Below are 25,180 nucleotides of genomic sequence, written 5' to 3' on the forward strand. Positions count from 1 at the left end.
AGCATGCGGCCACACGCTCCAGTTTTTTTGTGGCGCCGCTAGCGATCCCGGACGGAGTGTATACTATGTGTAAACCCTCCGGCTGGGATTCCATAGAGGGCAGCACTATGTAAGTTACATAGTAATCATGTCATTATTATGAAAGTTACATAGTGTGAACATTGCCTTATATTGTAAAAACAGGTACAGATTACCCATCTTGTACTGTATGAGGTACATTAAAGCCTTATTCACACGTCCCGTAATGTCTGTAATTGCGAATCCGTAATCACAGTTCAACTTAGAGCACATAGATTTTTAACAGGCTATTCATTTGTGTTAATATTGATCCATAATCTAATTTGTATAAAAAAAAGGACATGTCCTAGTGCGGATTGTGATTGCCGTACGGATTACCAGTAGAAGTCTTTGGGATCCGTATTTTTTACGGTAATCATGGATGTCACATCTGTGATGAGCGCAAAAAATACAGATTAGGGCTAGGTTCACACTACGTAAGTTTCCGGCCTTAGCGCGTTCCGTGAATAAGCGGCCGGAAACTTATGTAGTTTGCGTACAATGGAAAGTATACGATCTACGGGCGCACAGTCCACACTACGTACGAACTTACGCCCGGATCGTATGCGGCGCCGTAAAAAATGAACCAAACCATTATTTCCGGACGGAAATGCCGTAACTTACGCCCGTAGCGTTACATGCGGTCCCGTACGTAGTGGTGATTTCTTCACTTTGCCAGCTTTTTGTTCCAATCCAAAAGGTTCTGTGGGGTGTCCGGGGCTAGGCGAAGATTTCCAAGTAAAAGACCGCTGTTAGATCGCTACGAAGAGCGTTCGGGAAGCATAAGTACGCTACGGGCGTAAGTTCGCGGTCCATACGTATCCGGCCGCAACTTGCGTAAAGTCCCGGCCGGAGTTTCATACGTATATGTCCGGCCGCGAAAAATATGCGGCCGGACATATACGTAGTGTGAACCTAGCCTAAATCTATGCAAACTAGTACTGTTCACATTTTATGGAAACAGATACGGAAACGGATACAATTACGGATGATTTTCCACGGATCACAGAGAAAAAATAGCGGGAGGTTTCGCATCCCAGAAAAATCACTGAACGTGTGAATGAGGCCACTGTCTTCAATTAAAACAAAGGACGTTCTTTTCATAAAGCAATGATTGTTTACGGCTGTTTACAATTGTTTACGGCTGTTGTTTACAATGTATTAAACAGTGGTCGTTGCCCGTAAACTTCCATGCAAATTTTCTTTGAAAATAACGTGTTTTTCGGCCCTCAAAACAACCGTTCTTTTAAAATAAGATACGTTATTTTCGTTAAATGGTGGCCGGACGTTATTTTGCTGCTGTGTGAATATAGCCTTAAATAGTAGCTCTACATCAGCTATTAGCAGCGGCCCCTAAGCTGGGAGCATCCAGGTATAGCAAGGGACGACCCCTGAACCCTTACATCATGGGGCAGGAAGGAGTTAAAGGGAACCAATCAGGTTCCCTTTAAAAAAAAAAAAAAAATTAAAAACAACATTTGGATTAAATCCATTAAAACATTTGAAATCCTTTCTACGGTTTCTTGCAACTACACAGAAATGAAAATAGATGCTTCTATCACAAAGCAACCATCACCTAACTCCACGCCAAATGTACTCAACTGGGGAGATCTATCAAACATGGTGTAAAGTGAAACTAGTTCAGTCGCCCCTAGCAACCAATCAGATTCCACCTTTCATTCCTCACAGACTCTTTGGGAAATGAAAGGTGGAATCTGATTGGTTGCTAGGGGCAACTGAGCCAGTTTCACTTTACACCATGTTTGATAAATCTCCCCGACAAGTTTATTCCTGTATTAGCCAGACATGATGTGGCTTATATGTATATTATTTGTGGAAAACATGATACCGCAGGTGACGTTAGGTGCATTGCTATTTGTAACCAGCATGATGTTTGGCAGTAGTAGTAGTAGGTTGTTGGGTTTTTTTTTCAACTTATATCTTTACAAGTCTAATTTTTCTTGAAACTTCTCTCCAGGATTCAGTCCATAATTTAATATACGGTTTTCCACGCTAGCCCATGCCATTCTTTTTGTGGTAAATCTTGCCGCCCATTCTCCAGACTTGCTAACAACTATTAATCCTCCTCTGCCATGCACCTTGTTCTTCATGTATTCCAGGGCCTGGTCCGCAGCTCTCTCTGGAGTCTCACCTAATTAAAAAAAAAATACATTAAAAAAATTGCACTTCATTAGAGATGAGCGAACCTGGAGCATGCTCGAGTTGATCCGAACTCGAACTTTCGGCATTTGATTAGCGGGGGCTGCTGAAGTTGGATAAAGCCCTAAGGCTATGTGGAAATCATGGATATAGTCATTGGCTGTATCCATGTTTTCCAGACAACCTTAGAGCTTTATCCAAGTTCAGCAGCCCCAGCTAATCAAATACCGAACGTTTGGGTTCGGATGGATTCGAACCCGAACCCAGTTCGCTCATCTCTACGCTTCATGTTTGTGCTAGACGCAAACTTTAATAAATGGGCCCCTATTTGTTTATTTTATTTATTTATTTTTTAACATTTTCTTTACCTTTACATGTTATTTCACTGACCAACTAGGGGACTTTACTATGTAATCTTATGATCACGTACATAATATACTACAGTTCTGACCTGCACTGCAGTGTATTATGCCTGTCAGTGACTTACCTTAGGCTTCCATAGTTATAACAGTGGAGACTTTAGTGAGACCCCCGCTTGTCATAGCTACATCGAGATTCTGTGACTGCTTCACCGAGTCCCCATGGTGAACAGTGGGAGATTTCTCCCTCTGTTCTCTGTATAGATGCTGCAGTCGCACTAACCGCAGCATCTGTAGGGTTAACTATCAGGATTGGAATCTGATTCTGGTCCTGGTAGTTGCGGCTGGTAACCAGAATTACTGACAGTCGGAAACCACAGCAGAGGGAGATTTCTCCCTCTGTTCTCTGTATAGATGCTGCAGTCGCACTAACCGCAGCATCTGTAGGGTTAACTATCAGGATTGGAATCTGATTCTGGTCCTGGTAGTTGCGGCTGATGACCAGAATTACTGACAGTCGGAAACCACAGCAGAGGGAGATTTCTCCCTCTGTTCTCTGTATAGATGCTGCAGTCGCACTAACCGCAGCATCTATAGGGTTAACTATCAGGACTGGAATCTGATTCTGGTCCTGGTAGTTGCGGCTGGTGACCAGAATTACTGACAGTCGGAAACCACAGCAGAGGGAGATTTCTCCCTCTATTCTCTGTATAGATGCTGCAGTCGCACTAACCGCAGCATCTGTAGGGTTAACTATCAGGATTAGAATATGATTCTGGTCATGATAGTTGCGGCTGTCGACCAGCTATGACTGACAGTCGGAAACCACAGCTTCTGTGCCCATTTCATCCACGGATGTAACTGCACATCCATTTTCAGTAACTAAGAATGGACGTACAGTTAAGTCCGTTGTCAGGAACGGGTTAAATAAAATCAAGATATTATGTATGGACAGAGTATTAGCATTTCTGTGCACATGGTATAGAGATTCCTCATACCATATGGATTTACCTATGGGTGGTACGCTCATGAATAAATTCCAGCAGCTGTGGTAATAGATTTGCGAGTCTGATCTAATTCATTAAGTGTCCGTCTCCTATTCCCACATCTGCCTCCAGTTTCTAAGCCATAAAGTAAATAAGACGTAAATAACACGTATGCTCTTAATTTAAACATTAAAGTGATATGGAGATATGTGTACATTTCTGGTGTGATACATAATGTATGAGCGTGAAATGGGGCTCGTCTCTGGAATCATGGAGCGAGGAGTATATAATAATTGATCTGTGCATCTTATGCCAACCCTGGACAGCACAGTCTCTTATGGCTGTAAGATGGAATCCGGCGAGGACGTTATTAGGGAAATTATTTTAAGCAAGATGATGTAAACACACATATAATCAGAGTCAATTATATAATATCAGTATAAAATAAGGGTCTATTGTCCTGGCATCATTTAAAATTATAATGCACATTTTAGGCTGTGTTCACACAATGTCGAAAATAGAGAAAAGGCAGGCGACTGACTGCAATGGCAACGCATTGAAGTCAACGGGAAGATGGACGGCCAATGCACACAGTGTACTGAATAACGGACGTTTGTGCCGCGGGCATCAAAATAATGAACCTTATTTTCGGACGTCTTTTACAAACAGCGGACGATTTTTATTAATAGTTCACACACAGTTTTTCTTTTGTCACCGTTCTTTCTCCGTTTTTACTATAAAATTCAATGGAATTTTTTAATTAAAGGAGAAGTCCGGCCAAAATTAATTTTTGATATGTTGTTACTTATGAAAAGTTATACAAATTTCTAATGTACATTAATTATGGGAAATGCACATATAGAGCTATTTCCCTTAATTTAGTAGATCAGGAAGTGTTAGAAATATCTCTGAAGAAGTGACGTCACGACCCAGGGTGTAATTCCTATGGAGTGTCCAGCAGGGGGCGCTCTCTATATAGAAGTCTATGGGACTTTATTGTTTCTATGGGTTTCTATGTAATGTAATGTAATGTAATGTACAGTGCTTTATTGAATGAATACATCTATGGAATACTTTGGGGAGCAAGTGTCCTTGCTCCCCAAAGTATTGCATAAATGTATTCATTCAATACATTCAATACACAGTAAGCCCGCCGATCCGCCGAATTTCCGCCGCATTCCCGCCGATCCGCCACACGCTGATCCGCCGCATTCCCGCCGATCCGGACCATATACATTGAACTACAGCTCCCATCATCTGCTTCTAGTATGAACAGGTGATGGGATATGACATGCCGCCGGGCGCAGGGGGGAGCCGCTCAGTACACAGGAGCGCTCCCCCCTCCTCCTCCTCCTTCCGGGATAACTTCCGCCTATACCAATGCTGACTCCCTGCCTGGCCGCCGCTCTCCGCTCACATATACCGGCTCCCGGCATCAGCACGGACACCAGGATGCATCGGGAGCCGGTATGTATGGGGGGGAGAGCGGAGAGCGGCGGCCAGGCAGGGACTCAGCATTGGTATAGGCGGAAGTTATCACGGAAGGAGGAGGAGGAGGGGGGAGAGCTGCTGTGTACTGAGCGGCTCCCCCCTGCGCCCGGCGGCATGTCATATCCCATCACCTGTTCATACTAGAAGCAGATGATGGGAGCTGTAGTTCAATGTTTATGGTCCGGATCGGCGGGAATGCGGCGGATCAGCGTGTGGCGGATCGGCGGAAATGCGGCGGATCGGCGGGCTTACTGTGTATTGAATGAATACATTTATGCAATACTTTGGGGAGCAAGGACACTTGCTCCCCAAAGTATTCCATAGATGTATTCATTCAATAAAGCACTGTACACTACATTACATAGAAACCCATAGAAACAATAAAGACCCATAGACTTCTATATAGAGAGCGCCCCCTGCTGGACACTCCATAGGAATTACACCCTGGGTCGTGACGTCACTTCTTCAGAGATATTTCTAACACTTCCTGATCTACTAAATTAAGGGAAATAGCAGTATATGTGCATTTCCCATAATTAATGTACATTAGAAATTTGTATAACTTTTCATAAGTAACAACATATCAAAAATTAATTTTGGCCGGACTTCTCCTTTAAGCCGCATCTAAAGGGCAATTAGTAACCAAACTAGAATAATGTACAAACGCCAAGGGGAGGCCAGACAGCTGAAAAACGTCCGTTATTTTAGACCCAAAATAACGGATATCATTTTAAACGGAGCTCAAAAGACGTTGTGAGAAATTAAACATGTACTTATAGAAGTATAAAATATTCTAAAGCTTAAGTATATAATAGTCTATGGGGGAGATTTATCAAACATGGTGCAAAGTGAAACTGGCAAAGTTGCTCCTAGCAACCAATCAGATTCCACCTTTCATTCCTCACAGACTCTTTGGAAAATGAAAGGTGGAATCTGATTGGTTGCTAGGAGCCAGTGTCACTTTACACCATGTTTGATAAATCTCCCCCTATGTCTACTCCAACATAGCTGCAGACACAGAAATAATTGCAGTCATGCGGTCTATTTGTTTAACAATATGAATACCATTACCCTTTTCCATATTAAAAAGTACTTGTCTTGCAAGTGTAACTTTCATGATAGATTCTCCATGACCGGTTGTAGACACGGCCCCAGTAAAATTGTCCGCGTATGCTCCAGACCCTAAAATGTAAATGCACAAATCAATGGATGCATACATTTTATTTAATTTATTTAATTTTTTTTTTTTTTACAAATTATGTCAATATATAAAATATTATATAAATTTTAATAACCCAGGACAAACTGCTGTAAATTGTGGTGCTGCTGGTCAAATTATTGAGCAGATGTTTAAAAAGGGCTTGAAAGCGAAAGATCTCACAGGTAAGCACAGACAGGTAAGTATTGATGAGTACTCACTGAACCACGCTAAAACAGCTTAATGCTTGCAATCATTTAGCTCAGGGATGGGGAACCTTCGGCCCACCAGTTGTTGCAACAGTAGAATTCCCATCATGCTTGGACAGCCAAAGCAAAGTTTTGGCTGTCCAGGCATGATGGGAATTGTAGTTTTGCAACAACTGAAGGGCCGAAGGTTCCGCCTCCCTGGTTTAGCTGTTTTAGTGCAGTCCATTTAAAGGGGTTATCCAGCGCTACAAAAACATGGCCACTTTCCCCCTTCTCTTGTCTCCAGATTGGGTGGGGTTTCAAACTCAGTTCCATTGAAGTAAATGGAGCTTAATTGCAAACCACACCTGAACCGGAGACAAGAGAGGGGGAAAGGTGGCCATGTTTTGTAGCGCTGGATAACCCCTTTAAGGCCGAACTGAACTTTTGAAATAAAAAGTTATAACATTAGCCACAAGATGTCACTGTTTCTGCTCCTCTGCTTGTTGTCAATACATGTTTGTCTATGACAACTGCAAGGCAATACAGGAAGTCAGGGGGGCAGGACATTCAGGGCTCCTGTGCCATCAACCACAGTGCAGTGAGCCCAGCCACAGACTTATAGAAGAGTAGATGACCGACTTTCAAAGACCATTGTAATATGTGCATATGGGCAAAGGAGAGAGGACGTGGATCCAGCCAGAGGGCGTCACTATGGTATGCAAGGGTGTGGGGGGGGGGGGGGGATTTGGGGCGCAAACAAAATGGATGCACAGAAATGCATCCATTTTTTTAATAAAATTTTTGTAAAAACATGAAAAAATGGATGAAAAAAAACATAGCCTTATTCAAGAATTTACTGAGAGAAGTAAATGACTTGAAAGCCAAATAATTGTACTAAAAGTTTCAAAGTGTCTGAGCATTTCTAAGCAGCTCTTTTATGGAGATACGTTGGCGTCTATCGAGAACATATTTTTTTTAAGTAGCAGTAAGCAATGAAATAAAAAAAAACAGACTACTCGTGGACATCAATTTTCTTTTGATCCATTTCCAAATCCCCTTGAAGCTTGGCAGAGCCGCAGCCATAGTCAAATCATTTTGGCAGTTATCAACTTTTTAAATATGGAGATTTAAATGAAGCATTTACAGCTCCTGGTGGCCGGTGCCCAATGCCAGCCACTCGTACCAACCGGCTCGTCTCTCCGAACATATAGAACTGAGATAAGGCAATTTACAGTCTTAAAGGCGTTTACATCTATCAAACACATACGTCTTTTGTACGTAATATTTGGAAACAAATTTACCTGCAGCTAAGTGCTATCTATAGTGTCTGGAAACCGTAGCGTCTTCTGTGTCCTTTGACTTTTTGTATGTTTTGTTGTGTTACAGCATTGGGTTTAACCCCTTAACGACATCGGGCGTAAACTTACGCCCTCGCGCCCTGGTACTTAGCGCATCAGGGCGTAAATTTACGCCCGATGTTTCCCCGATCGCTGCGTGTTTACACACAGCGGTCGGGGAAGATGGCCTGCTATAAATCATAGCAGGCCATCATAGCTTCACGGCACGGGGGGTGGTTAACACCCCCCGTGCTTACGATCGCCGCTATAGGCTGATCAATTCAGATCAGCCAATAGCGGCGATCGGAACCTTTCCGGGTCATCGGTGACCCGATGACCCGGAAAAAAATGGCGGTCGGTGCTGTCCGAGGACGGCACCGACCGCCATTACTGTAAAAAAAAATGGTGGTCACCGTGCCACCGGCCCGATCGCCGTGAACGGCCGGCCGGCCGTTCACGGCGATCGGGCCGGTGGCACGGCGATCAGGTCCAGCAAAATAATAAATACCTGCCCTGGACCCCTCAGCTAGGTAGCGGAGGGGTCCAGAGCAGGTATTTGTACATTACTCACCTGTCCCTGTCGCGGCGTCCTCCGTCATTCCGTTCAGTCTTCGGGTCTTTCCGCCGTTCCCCGTCGTCTTCTTTCGGCTATTTTCGGCTCCAGCCTCGTCATTTTCCGGATTTTGCGCTCTGCTGCCCCCTAGCGGCTGATATGTGTAATACACTTATCAGCAGCTACAGGGATATTCAGAATATAGAAAAAGTTTTTTTTTTTTTTCCCAATTTTTTTTTTTTCTATTTTCCGCACCCTATCGCCGCTGAGTGTTGATCAGCATCGCACGAAAGTGCGCTGCTAATCAGCAACTCCTCCTTTTTGGCGTAGGGTGTTTTTTTTCTATATTCTACTGCCACGGTCTGCTGATAAGTGCCGCACATAAGTGCGGCATTTATCAGCAACTCCTTTGTTGGCGTAGGTTTTTTTTTTATACTTACTGTAAAAAAAACACGTAAAAAACACTACATTACACCACACTACATTGAATAAAGTTTGACACTACACCACTACATACCCCATATACTAGTCCCCGTATAAAGATGGCCCCCAGGGTGTTTTCGGTGTCAGAGGGATACGTTATTATTGCCCCCGACCCCGAAACAGCCAGTGAGGATGAATGGGGGGATCCTTCTTTCCTCCATTCATCCTCATCATCCTCATCATCTGGTGACGTGTCTGGGGGTAGCGTACGCTGCCCCCCAGACACGTCTTTTCCGCCAGTACCGTCCCAATAAGAGATCACGGTATGGTGTGAAATTCTACAAACTGTGTGAGCGTACCTCAGGGTACACTTACAGATTTAGGGTACGTGCACACTGCGGAATGGCGAAGGATAACCCTTTGTGCATTCCGCAGCTTGCACCCGCCGGCGGACTGATGCGGGCGCATGTCTCCACCCGTGTCATAGACTCCATTCTATGCACGGGCGGAATCCGTCGTCCGTCCAAAGAATGAACACGTTGGACGGAGAGCGGAATCCGCCCGTGCATAGAATGGAGTCTATGACACGTGTGGAGACGTGCGCCTGCATCACTCCGCCAGCAGGTGCCAACTGTGGAATGCACGAAGGGTTATCTGTCGCGATTCCGCAGTGTGCACGTACCCTTAGAGTGTATGTAGGAAGGGACACCCGAATCCAGCCCCCAGATGCCCCCAGATGCCCCCTCCCCCCCCCATCCTCGGAACAAGTGGGAAGATCGTCCGGGAACTGATCTTCCCACTGCTGGATAAAGGTCACCACCTGTACGGGGATAACTTTTATACCAGCGCCCCTTCTTCCCTGTAGCTTGCGGCACGATACGAAAATATCAGAAGCAGTAATAGCGCCCTAATATTTAGCAGCCATGGAGCGGACCCAGCGCTTCTGGATATGAAGGACCCCGTATCGCACCAGGACAACATTTTCCAGGTGTGGGGGTAACAGGGGAAGGATCAGGAAGGACGCCATTTTCCAGTGTGACACCTGTCCTGATCGCCCCGGCCTCTGCATACTGGATCGCTCCAAGGCGCACCACACGTCATCGGAGTTCTACATTATCTAAATTCTGTCCCTTATTCCTATTTCAGGGGTCACGTTGATCCGGGGATTATTCTGATCGCCATTATGGAGTCGGGAAGGAATTTTTCCCCTGTGATGAGGCTACTGTCGTCTGCCTTACAAGGGTTTTTTGCCTTCCTCTGGATCAACACAGGTTGAATTTGATGGACACCTGTCATTTTCAACCTTATAAACCAATAATTGGCCTAATACCCCCAAATAAATTAGAATTGTCCCTTTTTCCCAGCTAAATAGGTATGGCTGCCATTCCCATTAGAGGATGCCATGATGCAATTACAAAGCCTCTGTGCGGCCAGGACAGTAGAAACCCCCCACAAGTGACCCCATTCTGGAAACTACACCCCATAAGGAATCTAACAAGGGGGGCAGCGGGGATATGGCCCCCTGGTGACGGCCACATTTGGGACATGAAAATGAAAAAAATTGTATTTTTTATTTTCTCGGCACATGTTCTACGTAAGTGCCTGTCACCAGTGGGGTCCATATCCTCACTGCACCCCTTGTTAGATTCCTTATGGGGTGTAGTTTCCAGAATGGGGTCACTTGTCGGGGGTTTCTACTGACCTGGCAGCACAGGAGCTTTGTAATTGCGACATGGCCTCCATCCTCCATTCCAGCCTCTAAATGGCGCTCTGTCCCTTTGGTGGCTTGCCCTGTGCCCATATGGCACATTATGCCCACATATGGGGTATTTTCGTAATCAGGGGAAACTACCCTACACGTTTTGTGTTAATTTTCTTTTTTAACCCCTTGTGGAAATGGAAAAAATCAAGGCTAGACCAACATTTAGTGTAATTTTTGTAAAATTTTTACTCTAAATCATTAAACTTGTCATGATTTTTTCATTTTCACAAGGGGCTAAAAGATAAAAAAAAACACTAAATGTGTAGAGCAATTTCCCCTGAGTACGGAAATACCCCACATGTGGACATAAAGCGCCATGCGGGTGCAGGGTAAGCCTCCGAAGGGAAGGAGCGCCATTTCGTTTTTGAAGGCTGGATTTGGATGGAATGGATTTTAAGGGGCCATGTTGCATTCAAAAGGCCTCTGTGTTGCCAAGACAGTTGAACCCCCCCACAAGTGACCCCATTATGGAAACTACACCCCTCAAGGAATGTAACAAGGGGTGTAGTGAGCATATGGACCCCACTGGTGACGGGCACAAATGTGGAACAATGTGGCGTGAAAATAAAATATTACATTTTTTACACTATAATGTTGGTTTAGCCTTGAATTTATCATTTTCACAAGGGGTTAAAAGAGAAAAAAACACACAATATGTGTAGAGCAATTTCCCCCGAGTCCGTAAATACCCCACATGTGGACATAAAGCGCCATGTGGGCGCAGGGCAAGCCTCCGAAGGGAAGGAGCGCCATTTGGATTTTGGAGGTTGGATTTGGCTAGAATGGATGATGAACGCCATGTCGCATTTACAGAGCCCTCGTGCTGCCAAAACACTGGAAACCCCCCACAAGTAACCCCATTATGGAAACTGCACCCCTCAAGGAATCTAACAAGGGGTGCAGTGAGGATATGGACCCCTTGATGACGGGCACATTTGTGCCATGAAAGTGAAAAAATGAAATTTTTTACTTTTACGTCACATTGTTCCACATTTGTGCCCGTCACCAGTGGGGTCCATATGCTCACTGTGCCCCTTGTTAGATTCCTTGAGGGGTGTAGTTTCCAGAATGGGGTCACTTGTGGGGGGTTTCCAGTGTCTTGGCAGCACGAGGGCTCTGTAAATGCGACATGGCCCTTGAAATCCTTTCCAGTGAAATTCAGCTTCCAAAAGCCAATTGGCGCTCCTTCCCTTTGGAGGCTCGTCCTGCGCCCGCTTGGCACTTTATCGCCACATGTGGGGTATTTCTGTACTCGGGAGAAACTGCGCTACACATTTTGTGTCTTTTTTTTCCTCTTATCCCTTTAAGAAAATGAAAAATTGAAGGCTAATACAACGTTTTAGTGTAAAAAATAAATTTTTCTTTTTTCACGCCATATTGTTCGGAAAATCTGTGAAGCACCTGTGGGGTCCAAATGCTCACCGCACCCCTTGTTACATTCCTTGAGGGGTGTAGTTTTCTAAATGGTGTCCCTTTAGGGGTGTTTTTTAGGTTTTGGCACCCCAGAGCCTCTGCCAACCTGAAGTGGTACAGTCAGAAATGACCAAATATAACGGAGGCGTTGAAATTCACTAGGCGCTCCTTTGTATCTGAGGCTTGTGGTTGCGTCAAATAGCGCAGTAGGGCCACATATGGGGTATTTCTATAAACTGCAGAAACGGGGCAATAATTATTGGGGTGCATTTCTCTGGTAATAGGTTTATAATTATAAAAAATATTGGATTACAATAAAATCTCTGCACAGAAAATTAAAATTTTCTAATTTCTTACACACTTAGCTTTTATTTCTGTGACTCCCCTAAAGGGTTAAAACACTTTCTGGATATGCTTTTGCAGAGTGTGGGGGGTGCAGTTTCTGAAATGGGGTGCTTTGTGGGGCTTTCTAACATACAGGCCCCTCAAATTTACTTTAAACCTGAACAGGTCCCTAAAAATATCTGATTTTGAAATTTTACTGAAAATTTGGAAATTTGCTGCTAATGTTTTAAGCTTCCTATTGTCTAAAAAAAATTAAAGATTGTTTAATAAATGCCGCCAACATAAAGTAGACATGTTGCTAATGCTATTTAATATATAATTTATGTGGTATAACCACTTTCTGTATACGCAAAGAAGTTTCAAAGTTGGAAAAATGCAGTTTTTCACATTTTTTCACATTATTTGGGTTTTTTTCATAAAGATTTGTTATGATTATCGACTCCAATTTACCAGAAATGTAAAGTACAATATGTCACGAGAAAACAATCTCAGAATCAGCCCGATAGGTAAAAGCATCCCGAAGTTATTAATGAATAAAGTGACACTGGTCATATTCATAAAATTTGTCTCTGTCATTAAGGCCATTTCAGGCTCTGTCCTTAAGGGGTTAAGTAGGCTCTCTTTAACCACAATCAAAGGGCTACTTAAAGGGGTTATCCGGGTAACAACAACAATATTCTAATTGACATATAGTTCTAATTTACATTTTCCTTTCTTTACTTTCTCCCTCTTCACCCTCCTCATCATTAAGAACGCCCTCCAGACAGGATTCCTATTCATTGTTGGTCTAAACAGTGCACCAGTGGGGCTGTGACTTATGTGCACTGTCTAGAAAGCTGATCCTGTCTGGGGGTGTTCCTAGGGGTGTTCCTAAGGGTGTGGAGGGTGGGAAGGAACAAAGGAGAGGTGTCGCAGGCCTGGGGCACAGACACTCTAGGCCACGCCAGTATGACAGTTTTCATTTTTTTTTCTTCTAACCAAAGCACTGGGCACATTTTAAAAGACACAACCTGTAAGGATTTACTCTCATCAAATTGATGGTACCAGCGGTTTGGTGGGTTGGTGGATACAGAGTTGCTTTAAGGTCTATGGAAAAACAACCATCTGTGTACACCTTGTGATAAAAATATATATAGTGGTACCTTGGTTTAAGAGTAACTTGGATTAAGAGCATTTTTGTTTAGGAGCTCGCAGTTTTTCAAAATTGTAACTTGGTTTAAGAGCATTGCTTTGGTTTGAGAGCTCCCTTTACTGGGTGGGAGCGGGAGTGGGGGAGGGGCATGGTCTGCATAGCATAGCAAATCATAGCAGATTCACTTCAGGCTAGGGCTTACATCAGGGGACAGGACTGTGGAGGTAATCTCTTCATAGATGTAACCCCTCTCTACCTGGACACAGAGAGTGCTGCATGTATGTGCCTATATATGCCCTGCTCATTCTTTCTATACTGCTGTATAGAAAAGTTTCTGTCACTGTCCTCCAGCACAGCTCTGTGATTCTCACTTCCTGATTGGTCCATGCTGAACACACCCCCTTCCCCATTGCTGTCATGTGACCACACAGACCTCTGACAGCAGCCCTGCTTCTCTATTCTAGCCTGTTGTACTACACTACTGAATTATGGGGATCTGCAGCTCCATCTGCTGCTGTGTTATCAGGGTTATGCAGTTACTATACATTATACTCCACATGCTGACTGCTATACTGTACAGAAACTTATATATCACATATCCAGCTGCTGTGTTATCAGGGTTATACAGTTACTATACATTATATACCACATGCTGATTGCTATACTGTACAGTAACTTATATATCACATATCCCGCTGCTGCTGTGTTATCAGGGTTATACAGTTACTATACATTACACACCACATGCTGATTGCTATACTGTAAAGTAACTTATGTATCACCTATCCAGCTGCTGTGTTATCAGGGTTATACAGTTACTATACATTATACACCACATGCTGATTGCTGTACTGTACAGTAACTTATATATCACATATCCAGCTGCTGTGTTATCAGGGTTATGCAGTTACTATACATTATATACCACATGCTGCTATACTGTACAGTAACTTATATATCACATATCCAGCTGCTGTGTTATCAGGGTTATACAGTTACTATACATTATATACCACATGCTGCTATACTGTACAGTAACTTATATATCACATATCCAGCTGCTGTGTTATCAGGGTTATACAGTTACTATACATTATATACCACATGCTGCTATACTGTACAGTAACTTATATATCACATATCCCGCTGCTGCTGTGTTATCAGGGTTATACAGTTACTATACATTATACTCCACATGCTGATTGCTATACTGTACTGTAACTTATAATATCACATATTCAGCTGTTTCTCATTGTTTATTTCATCTCTTCTACATGTTATTCAGAATAAAAAATAATTATTTTTGGGGTGTGGAACCAATTGTCTACATTTCATTGATTTCTTATGGGAAAATGTGCTTTGGTGTAAGAGTGGATTTGAATTACAAGCGCCGTCCCCGAACGAATTATGCTCCTAATCCAAGGCACCACTGTATATATTTTAAACAATGTGTGCACAGACATTTTTTCATTGACTCTCTTGTATCATCTTATTAGATTCAAAACATGTAACAATGCAGGCTGTTGTGTGTGTTTTTTTTCTTTTAAATTTAAAGCATAATAATTTAAGTAGACCAAAAATTTAATTTCTCAGATAAAAAGCCCACGTTACCCTTTAACCCGTTAGTGACCGCCAATATACCTTTTCACGGCGGTCACTAATGGGCTTTACTCTAATACATACGCCTTTTTACGGCGTATGTATCGGAATGCTATGCCGCGCTGAAGCACCTGAAATTTGTGTTTTAGTGAACAACCCCTTTAAGTGTTTCAACATCGTAACAATGGAATCCATAGTCAATTGTTTTATACTTTACCTTATATGTATACGAATATACATATACCTCTTTTATTTTAGTTTTTTATTGCTAGATTTTTTTTTTCCCCTAAGGTTGAAAAATATTTATTTATATAATTGTTTTTATTTGTTTTCTATCCCTGTACTTTTAGCTTATCAACTATTACAATTTGTAGCTTATCAATTATTACTTACATGTAAATAATCTTACCTAATAACTGGCCAACTACAGATTAGATACTTTAAATGGATTATATTTTTAGCATATTTGCTTGATTCCAGAACGCAACTATTTCTTGTTTGTTGCACATTTTTGTGCATGTAAGCGATTGCTCAAGAATATGCGCCACCAAAACCTTCATAAAAAACATGAGAAATTCTTCCTATATCCTAATGAGTACTCTGGAGAGATGGTCCCTTCCTGTTTTCCATTTATCATCAGTCTGGAGGGTATACAGGCATCTAACTAGTATGCTCAAACACTTATCGCTCTGTTTTAGAGGCGAGTGGGCTTCCCCAGGTCTCCTATACATAACCATAAGTGCTTTGTAGATGGCAAAAAAACATCCACATAGAATATGAATTGCATCTATTTTTCTGGATCCACAAAAAAGCAAGTGTGCGTAGAAAAAAAAAAAAGACTGCTTGGAAAGATGTCACAAGCATGTCCTCCCAGGGATTGCCCGGGAAATGATCTACAATTAGGGTATGCCCACACTACGGAATTCTCGTGGAGAACTCCCCGTGGACTCTGCTGCTCATCCCTGTGCGCTCGCGCTTCACTCTCCACCTGTGCCATAGACTCAATTCTATGGTCAAGCAGATCCTGGCGTCCGCCCAAAGATTGAACAGGTTCATTCTTTGGGTGGACAGCGGAATCCACCTGTGCATAGAATAGAGTCTATGGTGCGGCCAGAGATGCGAGGTCAAGCAGCAGAATCCGCAGGGAGTTCATTCATATTGTGGGCACATATCTAAAGATGCATTCACACTTTGGAATCCGGGCGGATAATCCGCCGTGGATTCCACTGCTCGCCCCCGCTCGCATAGACTTCATTCTATGCACAGGCAGATTCTACCGTCTGCCCAAAGAATGGCCATGTCAATTCTTTGGGTGGACAGCAGAATCCACCCGACCATCGAATAGAGTCTATGGGACAGGCAGAGATGTGAGCAGGGATGAGAGGCGGAATTCGCGGCGGGTTAGTGTGAACGCACCCTAAGAATTGACATGTCCATTATTTGGGTGGTAACCGGATTCTCTGCAGAAAATTCTGCCATGTGAACAATGGAGCGAAAACCCCATTAAACACAATGGAACATTACTCTGTTGATATTTTATGGGAGGAATTTTAAGCGGAAATTAAGAGCAGATTCCGCTTCAAATTCCTCACCCATTCCTTATTGTGTACATATAAACACCCATATAGACAGCGTACGCATGGAATCTGTATGCTGTCCACGTTCTTCACAGAAGTGACTTCTATGGGAGTTGGTTTGCACAAATTGGTTGCAAAAACGTTCCAATTTTTGTCTCGGGCAGATTGATAAATATCTGTGAAGCCATAAATACTTAGTGTGATGTCTGTTGTATGGGAAAGTGTGAAGAGCAAACCATTTACCATGAACTTCAGCATTATTGTGCACTGTGTCAATGACTATTTGTACTCCAGACTTTACTATCTGTAGGTTTTAATAACTTTGACTAAATAATTAATTTTAATGGACGGTACCTTCAAAGTGCCAGTGTCTTTGTTCCTTTCACAGTTTCACTGAACTCATAGAACACTCATTGTCTCTTGTCTATCTGGCAGCTTACAAGATTCCAATTTCCAGGAAAGTATAGCGGCAGAGTCATCAGGCATTTTCCCTATACAGAGATTCTACTTGCTCAACACATAATTTATTCATTGAACAATTAAGTCTATAACATGAATGAGTATGTTCCCTATTGCCAAGTAATTTTTTACTGAAGACTGCCATGGTCGTTATTGTATAGAATTGTCACTTTATTTTAATCATTGTGTTATAATACATCAGTACTGTATTTATTTATATTCATCTGTAATCATATTGAATAATGCCCTATGCATGGTTAAAGGGGAACTATCAGCAAGTTAGAAGAATATAGCAGCCTAATACACACGGGGTGCAGAGGAGGAAGCTATGTCTCCTACCTTCTTCTTTGGTGCCATTCCGGTGGGGACGGGCAGTGCTCCTAACAGTGCTCCGGGCCGTGGATTAAACTACTAACTGCACGGGAATGGTGCCAGAGAAGAAGGTAAGAGACATACCTGCCTCCTAGGCACTCCATGCGCATTAGGGGGCTATTAGCAGGTTAGATTAGACTTTGCTTGGAATCCCGCCTGCCTCACTGTCTCAATGGGATGCCTCCCGCGCCTCCAGTCTCTGCTACTCTCCACTCAAAGAATTGACATGTCAATTCTTTGAACAGAGATGCGCGAGACATCACATTGAGAAGTGAGGCAGGCGGGATTTCGAGCGGGAGTCCACGGCACGAATTCCACTTGGTATTTCCGCCTGTTTTGCTCAGTGTGAACATTCCCTTAAAACCACAGAACTGGCTGATATATAGATGAGAACTGACTCTCAGCACTGCATGTCAAAAGATATATAATATCAAAAAGATTTAGCTTTTTCCACTTCTTTACCCAGTCTAGCTTTTTGTACAGATAGAGTATAGAGAATTCTTCCCACTGTGTTGGGGGAAAAAAAACAAACAAAAAACATGCATTTCATAAATGGTTTTATACCATACCTATAATGGGGCTGTCTCCGACCCGTCCAACCATTTTATTTGTTATTCCACCAGTGGATGTAGCACAGGCTGTGTTTCCCTTGGAATCAATTGCTACAGCACCAACAGTATCATGCATCCTAGGAAGACATTTTAAAATATTACAACTAGATCAGTACATCAATAATAAAAACTGAGTAAAGGAATAAATTCTATGTCGGCTTTATGTCGATTTTACATTTATTTGTGTCAGAAACTAATGACGTAAATTATTTTATTTAACCCCTTAAAGACAGAGCCAATTTCGATTTTTGCGTTTTCGTTTTTTCCTCCTTGTGCTTAAAAGGCCATAGAACTTGCATTTTTCAACCCAGAAACCCACATGAGCCCTTATTTTTTGCGTCACTAATTGTACTTTGCAATGACATGCTGAATTCTTGCATAAAGTACACTGCGAAACCAGTCGTTACGATTACAACGATATGTAACATGTATAACTTATATTGTATCTGATGGCCTGTAAAAAATTCAAACCATTGTCAACAAATATACACTCACCGGCCACTTTATTAGGTACACCATGCTAGTAACGGGTTGGACCCCCTTTTGCCTTCAGAACTGCCTCAATTCTTGGTGGCATAGATACAAAAAGGTGCTGGAAGCGTTCCTCAGAGATTTTGGTCCATATTGACATGATGGCATCACACAGTTGCCGCAGATTTGTCGGCTGCACATCCATGATGCGAATCTCCCGTTCCACCACATCCCAAAGATGCTCTATTGGATTGAGATCTGGTGACTGTGGAGGCCATTGGAGTACAGTGAACTCATTGTCATGTTCAAGAAACCAGTCTGAGATGATTCTAGCTTTATGACATGGCGCATTATCCTGCTGAAAGTAGCCATCAGATGTTGGGTACATTGTGGTCATAAAGGGATGGACATGGTCAGCAACAATACTCAGGTAGGCTGTGAAGTTGCAACGATGCTCAATTGGTACCAAGGAGCCCAAAGAGTGCCAAGAAAATATTCCCCACACCATGACACCACCACCACCAGCCTGAACCGTTGATACAAGGCAGGATGGATCCATGCTTTCATGTTGTTGACGCCAAATTCTGACCCGACCATCCGAATGTCGCAGCAGAAATCGAGACTCATCAGACCAGGCAACGTTTTTCCAATCTTCTACTGTCCGATTTCGATGAGCTTGTGCAAATTGTAGCCTCAGTTTCCTGTTCTTAGCTGAGCGGAGTGGCACCCGGTGGGGTCTTCTGCTGCTGTAGCCCATCTGCCTCAAAGTTGGAGGTACTGTGCGTTCAGAGATGCTCTTCTGCCTACCTTGGTTGTAACGGTTGGCTATTTGAGTCACTGTTGCCTTTCTATCAGCTCGAACCAGTCTGCCCATTCTCCTCTGACCTCTGGCATCAACAAGGCATTTCCGCCCACAGAACTGCCGCTCACTGGATGTTTTTTCTTTTTCGGACCATTCTCTGTAAACCCTAGAGATGGTTGTGCGTGAAAATCCCAGTAGATCAGCAGTTTCTGAAATACTCAGACCAGCCCTTCTGGCACCAACAACCATGCCACGTTCAAAGGCCCTCAAATCACCTTTCTTCCCCATACTGATGCTCGGTTTGAACTGCAGGAGATTGTCTTGACCATGTCTACAAGCCTAAATGCACTGAGTTGCCGCCATGTGATTGGCTGATTAGAAATTAAGTGGTAACGTGCAGTTGGACAGGTGTACCTAATAAAGTGGCCGGTGAGTGTATGTCACTTAAAATCGCTCCATTCCCTGGCTTATAGCGCTTTTATCCTTTGGTCTATGGGGCTGTGTGAGGTGTCATTTTTTGCGCCATGATGTGTTCTTTCTATCGGTACCTTGATTGCGCATATACGACTTTTTGATCGCTTTTTATTACAATTCTGGATTTGATTCAACAAAAAATGCGCAATTTTGCACTTTGGGATATTTTTGCGCTGACGCCATTTACCGTGCGAGATCAGGAACGTGATTAATTAATAGTTCGGGCGATTACGCACGCGGCGATAGCAAACATGTTTGTTTATTTATTTATTTATTTACTTTTATTTATAACCTGGGAAAAGGGGGGTGATTCAGACTTTTATTAGGGGAGGGGGCTTTTTATTAATAACAACACTTTTTTTTTTACTTTTACACTTATACTAGAAGCCCCCCTGGGGTTAGGGTTATTCCCCCCTGGGGTTAGGGTTATTCCCCCCTGGGGTTAGGGTTATTCCCCCCCTGGGGTTAGGGTTATTCCCCCTGGGGGACTTCTAGTTTAAGTGCTTTGATCTCTCATAGAGATCTCTGCAGCATAGATATGCTGCAGAGATCCATGAGATAGGCACTCGTTTACTTCCGACTGCTGCAGCCGGAAGTAAACGAGTGCCGAGCCGGGGACGGCACCATCTTGGAGCGGTGCCCGGCCGGCTTCAGAAACGGAGATCGCTCCTCCGGGATAACGTCCCGGGGGAGCGATCTCCGCCACTAGACACCAGGGATAAGCTGAATCCGGTAATCGGATGCAGCTGTCATGTTTGACAGCTGCATCTGATTACTGTATTAGCGGGCACGGCGATCGGACCGTGCCCGCTAATACCTGCGGTTCTGGGCTACAAGCGGCACCCGGGACCGCCGCGGTTCAGAGCGGGGTCGCCGCGCGGCCCCGCTCTGAACTCCCTTACTGGCAATAGGGTGTAAATATACGCCCTATGTCATTAAGGGGTTAAAGTGACTCTGTATCCACCAACCCACCCCACCAAACTGCTAGTACCATCCGTGTGATGAGAGTAAATGCTTACTGGTCGTGTCTTTTATAATGCACCCAGTGCCTGTCTGTGGCAGAGGAGTCAAAATGACGTGGCCTATAGTGTCTGTGCCCCAGGTCTGCCATGTCTCTCCTTTCTTCCTCCCCACCCTCCTCATCATTAGGAATGCCCTCAGGCAGGATTTCTATTAATCACTACAGCACAGGTGCAGTTTACACTAGAGATGAATAGGAGAAATCCTGCCTGGGGGCGTTCCTAATGATAAGAAGGATGGTGAGGATGAAAGTAGAGGCGCCGCAGACCTGGGGCACAGACACTCTAGGTCTGTACAACAGTATGACACAGCGCTGCAAATTAAAAGATCATTTTTGCTCTAACCGAGGCACCGGGCACATTATAAAAGACACGGCCGGTAAGGTTTTGCTCTCATCAAACGGACGCTACTGGCAGTTTTGTGGGGTGGGCTGATGGATACAGAGTTGCTTTAAGTTTATATATTTATAAACATTTAACATTAAAATTAAAAATATAGTGACAGCTAAGTGATAATCCTCTCCTGCTTTTCCCAACACCCAAAAGGGTCATGCGAGAGCAATGAAGGTATTACCCTTCCTCGCTAACTGCTGCGCCATTTCTGCCATTGGCCACCGAATGCAGGTGTTGTTTGTCCCACATGAATTGATTAAAATACAGCACCACACATTTAAAGGAGTTGTGAAGGAAGCAGAAGACGGCCGAAGCCTTCTGCTCCCGCACACTTAAATAGTAAGTAGACACGTGTCCATGAAGTTCAACCAAGAAGGGGATGGATGGATAAATTCTAGATACATACACATTTATGTAATTTTGGTGTAAGAACTTTTTTAAAGCGACTCTGTACCCACAATCTGCCCCCCCAAACCACTTGTACCTTCAGATAGCTTTTAATCCAAGATCTGTCCTGGGGTCCATTCGGCAGGTAATGCAGTTATTGTCCTAAAAAACAACTTTTATACTTGCAGCCCTGTGTCAAATTGGCTTTGCCTAGAGTGTCTGTGCCCTAACCTTAAGCCGCCTCTCCGTCCCTCCTCCCCACCCTCTTAACCATTAGGATTGGCCCTGGCAGATTTTTTCCTATTCTTCACTTGTCCGAACACTGCACAGGTGCCTTAACGATCCAACTCATGTGAATAGGAGAAAACCTGCCTGGAACATTCCTAATGATGAAGAGGGCAAGAAAGAGGGACGGAGAGGCGGCGCAGGCCTAGGGCACAGACACTCTAGGCCACGCCAATTTGACACAGGGCTGCAAGTTTAAAAGTTGTTTTTTAGGACAATAACTGCATCACCTGCCGAATGGACCCCAGGACAGATCTTGGATTAAAAGCAGCTATCCGAAGGTACAAGTGGTTTGGGGGGGGGGGTCAGATTGTGGGTACAGAGTTACTTTAAGCCTGTTTTGAAGCCCTACACAGTTTTTGCTGTGACCACATCCTGGGGTAGACTGTCCCACAGATTCATTGTTCTCATGGTAAAGAATGCTTTTTGCTTCCGGAGATTGTTTCTTTTTTTTTTTTTATAGTTGGAATAATACTTCCTTTTATTCCATGTCTACGAATTGTGCGGTGAAACCACACCTGTACACAATCTCAAAAGCTGCCTATGATTACCCTAAAATATGGGAAATCTAACTTTCCAATATCCGGATACTCGTTCATTTATTATATTAATTCTAGAGATGAGCGAACCTGGAGCATGCTTGAGTCCATCCGAACCCGAACTTTCGGCATTTGATTAACGGTGGCTGCTGAACTTGGATAAAGCCCTAAGGCTATGTGGAAAACATGGATATAGTCATTGGCTGTATCCATGTTTTCCAGACAACCTTAGAGCTTTATCCAAGTTCAGCAGCCCCAGCTAATCAAATGCCGAACGTTCGGGTTCGGATCGACTCGAGCATGCTCAAGGTTCGCTCATCTCTAATTAATTCACATTAATATTTGTAAAAAAAAAATTTTTATCTTCAATGTGACTTTCGTGTCCTTTACAAAAGACTCTTGCCAGGACTGGCAGTACCATTTAAATAGACTCTAATCTATGGAACACATTGTATAAAGCCGTCACTGGGATCAGCGCATTATAATAATCTAACAAAGTCTGTAACTAATTGAAATATCCTAGAAGAAAGTTTCACATTTGTCGGAAAAGACCCATCTCATTTTGCAGTGAAATAATCTCCAATGCGCCAACAGTAATTGAGTTCTAAATGTTCTGTGATCAGAGGAAGATGTTTCGTCTAGCGGGCGCATTACTCACACAAGTGTCATCGCTAATGAAGTTTCCACATAAGATGAATGGCACCAAATTAGCACATTGCCACCTAAGAGAAGTACCGGGTTATTTTTATTGTTACCCAGTAGGAAATCACCTTTTTTTCTGCTATCGGTAAGGAAGCTGTTCCCATGTTTTCTGGCTAGCTCCCATCATGGTAAATTCAAGGTGACAATGAAAGCATACTATTTGGCAGGCTTCCCAGTGCACCAGCTGGTTTCCTTTAATCCCATTCCATATGTCGCCAGTATGAATGGCAATGCTATGTTTTACTAGAAGAAAAATGTACCCAGCATGCTGTGCTGTTTTCCCTCTCCCCGTACCTGGGTAAAGTATGTTGGCAGAAACTTTTTACATATTCATATTCAAACATTTGATGTATTTTTCAAATTTACATACATATTGAACAAACAAGTTTGCATTGTATCAATGAGGAGAAGTCAGAACAGATGCTACTGTCTTAGTCTCTGAATGGTTTTCCGGGACTGAAGCGTGCGGGAAAAACAGCAACAAAGAAAAACAAACTGGAAAAGCCACGGAATTCTGCTTCCATTTTTTTCTTAGTAAGGGTACGTGCACACTATAGAATTTACGCAGAGGCTTAAAGTGGACTTCACCGGGCGGCCTCCGCTGGAAGTTCTACCTATTCCATAGACCCAATAATATTTGTCAGGGAATCTGTCGTCCTCTCAAAGAATTGAGTTCTTTGGGTAGACAGCGGAATTCACCGACAAATATCATTAGGGCTATGGAACGGGTGGAATTTCTAGTGGAGAGAATTTTCTATTCTTCTCATTATTCTGGGGCTGCTAGTTTAAAAGTTGTTTTTTAGGACAATAACTGCATCACCTGCCGAACGGACCCCAGGACAGATATTGGATTAGAAGCAGCTATAAGCAGTTTGTGTGTGTGTGTGGGGGGGGAGGGGGTCGGTCGCTTGCGGGTACAGAGTCGCTTTAAGCTTTATTGTGATTTGGTGCCAGTCTGTCACAAATACCTTGGTTGTTATTGGACCTTTTGAACATGCAATAGAAGGAGAAGGATTTGTAATAACCCTTTCCATCTGTAGTGGTAAAGGGCCTCATACATATTTACTGGCATATTATACGGATATGGACTGAATCCAAATTATAGTTACAAAATCACTTGACTATAATTAGTCAATTAGATATCTCATAAAAATCTTATTGGTACAAAATACTTCAACCCTTCCTCATTATTAGAATAGGATAAGGCAACCCTGCACTCCAGTACAACTGGAATCAAAATATTGAAAATACCTAGAAATGAGAAAATTATGATTTTTGTTTTTTTCCAATCTTCAATTTTAAAATTTTATCTCCCACTAACCTTTCAGTATTAAAAAGACTTGTAACGCTCTGTTTATACTTTTGGTATTGTTCCCACTCCTTAACAGCATTTTCAGTCACTAATTCCCTTGTTGGTGTTTTTTCAAATTTAATTTTTTCAGCAAATTTATTTGCTCCCGTTCCAGTCAGCATAACATGCGGAGTCTGCAAAACATAAAGTAATACTTATGGGTCATATCAATACACCATTCACACAAAAGACTAAACAAAAATTAGACCCTGATCATTAGTCAGTGAGAACCGACAAAAAAGCCTTACGCATGAGATTTCATGGGAATATAAAAATTTGCCAAAATTAGAGAACGTGAATTTAGGATTTCTACCTTCTAAAAAAAAAAATACAACTCACCAAAGTAACACAAAATAATGTTTATTTATAACCTGAACATGCTGGCATGGTTAACCCCTTTACGTCAGCCATATGGTATGCTGTATATATGTTTAGCCATTAAGGATGGTCCGAACCTGCCGAGGTTCGGGTTCGTATGAACCCGAACGCTCGGCATCAGATTTCCGCTGTCTGGACGCTCCGTGCAGCGGGCGGGTACAGCGGAAGGACCGCCTGGAAAACTGGGATACAGCCTATGGCTATGGCTTTATCCCAGTTTTCCAGGCGGTCCTCCGGCTGTATCCACCCTCTCTACGGATCGGGCAGACAGCGGGAATCTTTGCCGAGAGTTCGAGTTCGTACGAACCCGAACCTCGGCAGGTTCGGACCATCCCTATCAGCCATATATGTGTA

At 43.2% G+C, this 25,180-nt stretch overlaps 1 protein-coding gene across 4 annotated transcripts in view; it reads right to left on the reverse strand.

Moving 5' to 3' along the window:
• Window positions 1-1,817: 1,817 nt before the first annotated feature.
• The window catches only part of LOC138794636 (isoaspartyl peptidase/L-asparaginase-like), a 53,059-nt gene continuing 29,696 nt past the window's right edge, over window positions 1,818-25,180 (reverse strand). For 3 of the 4 annotated variants that reach the window (XM_069973411.1, XM_069973410.1, XM_069973409.1), the window contains exons 4-7: window positions 24,419-24,582; window positions 17,984-18,102; window positions 6,125-6,235; window positions 1,818-2,209 (exon numbers count right to left, since the gene is read on the reverse strand). In XM_069973411.1, coding sequence (XP_069829512.1) covers window positions 2,001-2,209; window positions 6,125-6,235; window positions 17,984-18,102; window positions 24,419-24,582 — 603 coding nt within the window. In that variant the 3' untranslated portion in view covers window positions 1,818-2,000. The remainder of the gene's footprint in view (window positions 2,210-6,124; window positions 6,236-17,983; window positions 18,103-24,418; window positions 24,583-25,180) is intronic. The other variant, XM_069973412.1, reaches the window with a different exon arrangement.

This window comes from Dendropsophus ebraccatus, chromosome 6 (genome assembly GCF_027789765.1).
Source record: "Dendropsophus ebraccatus isolate aDenEbr1 chromosome 6, aDenEbr1.pat, whole genome shotgun sequence".
NCBI classification, from domain to species: Eukaryota; Metazoa; Chordata; class Amphibia; order Anura; family Hylidae; genus Dendropsophus; species Dendropsophus ebraccatus.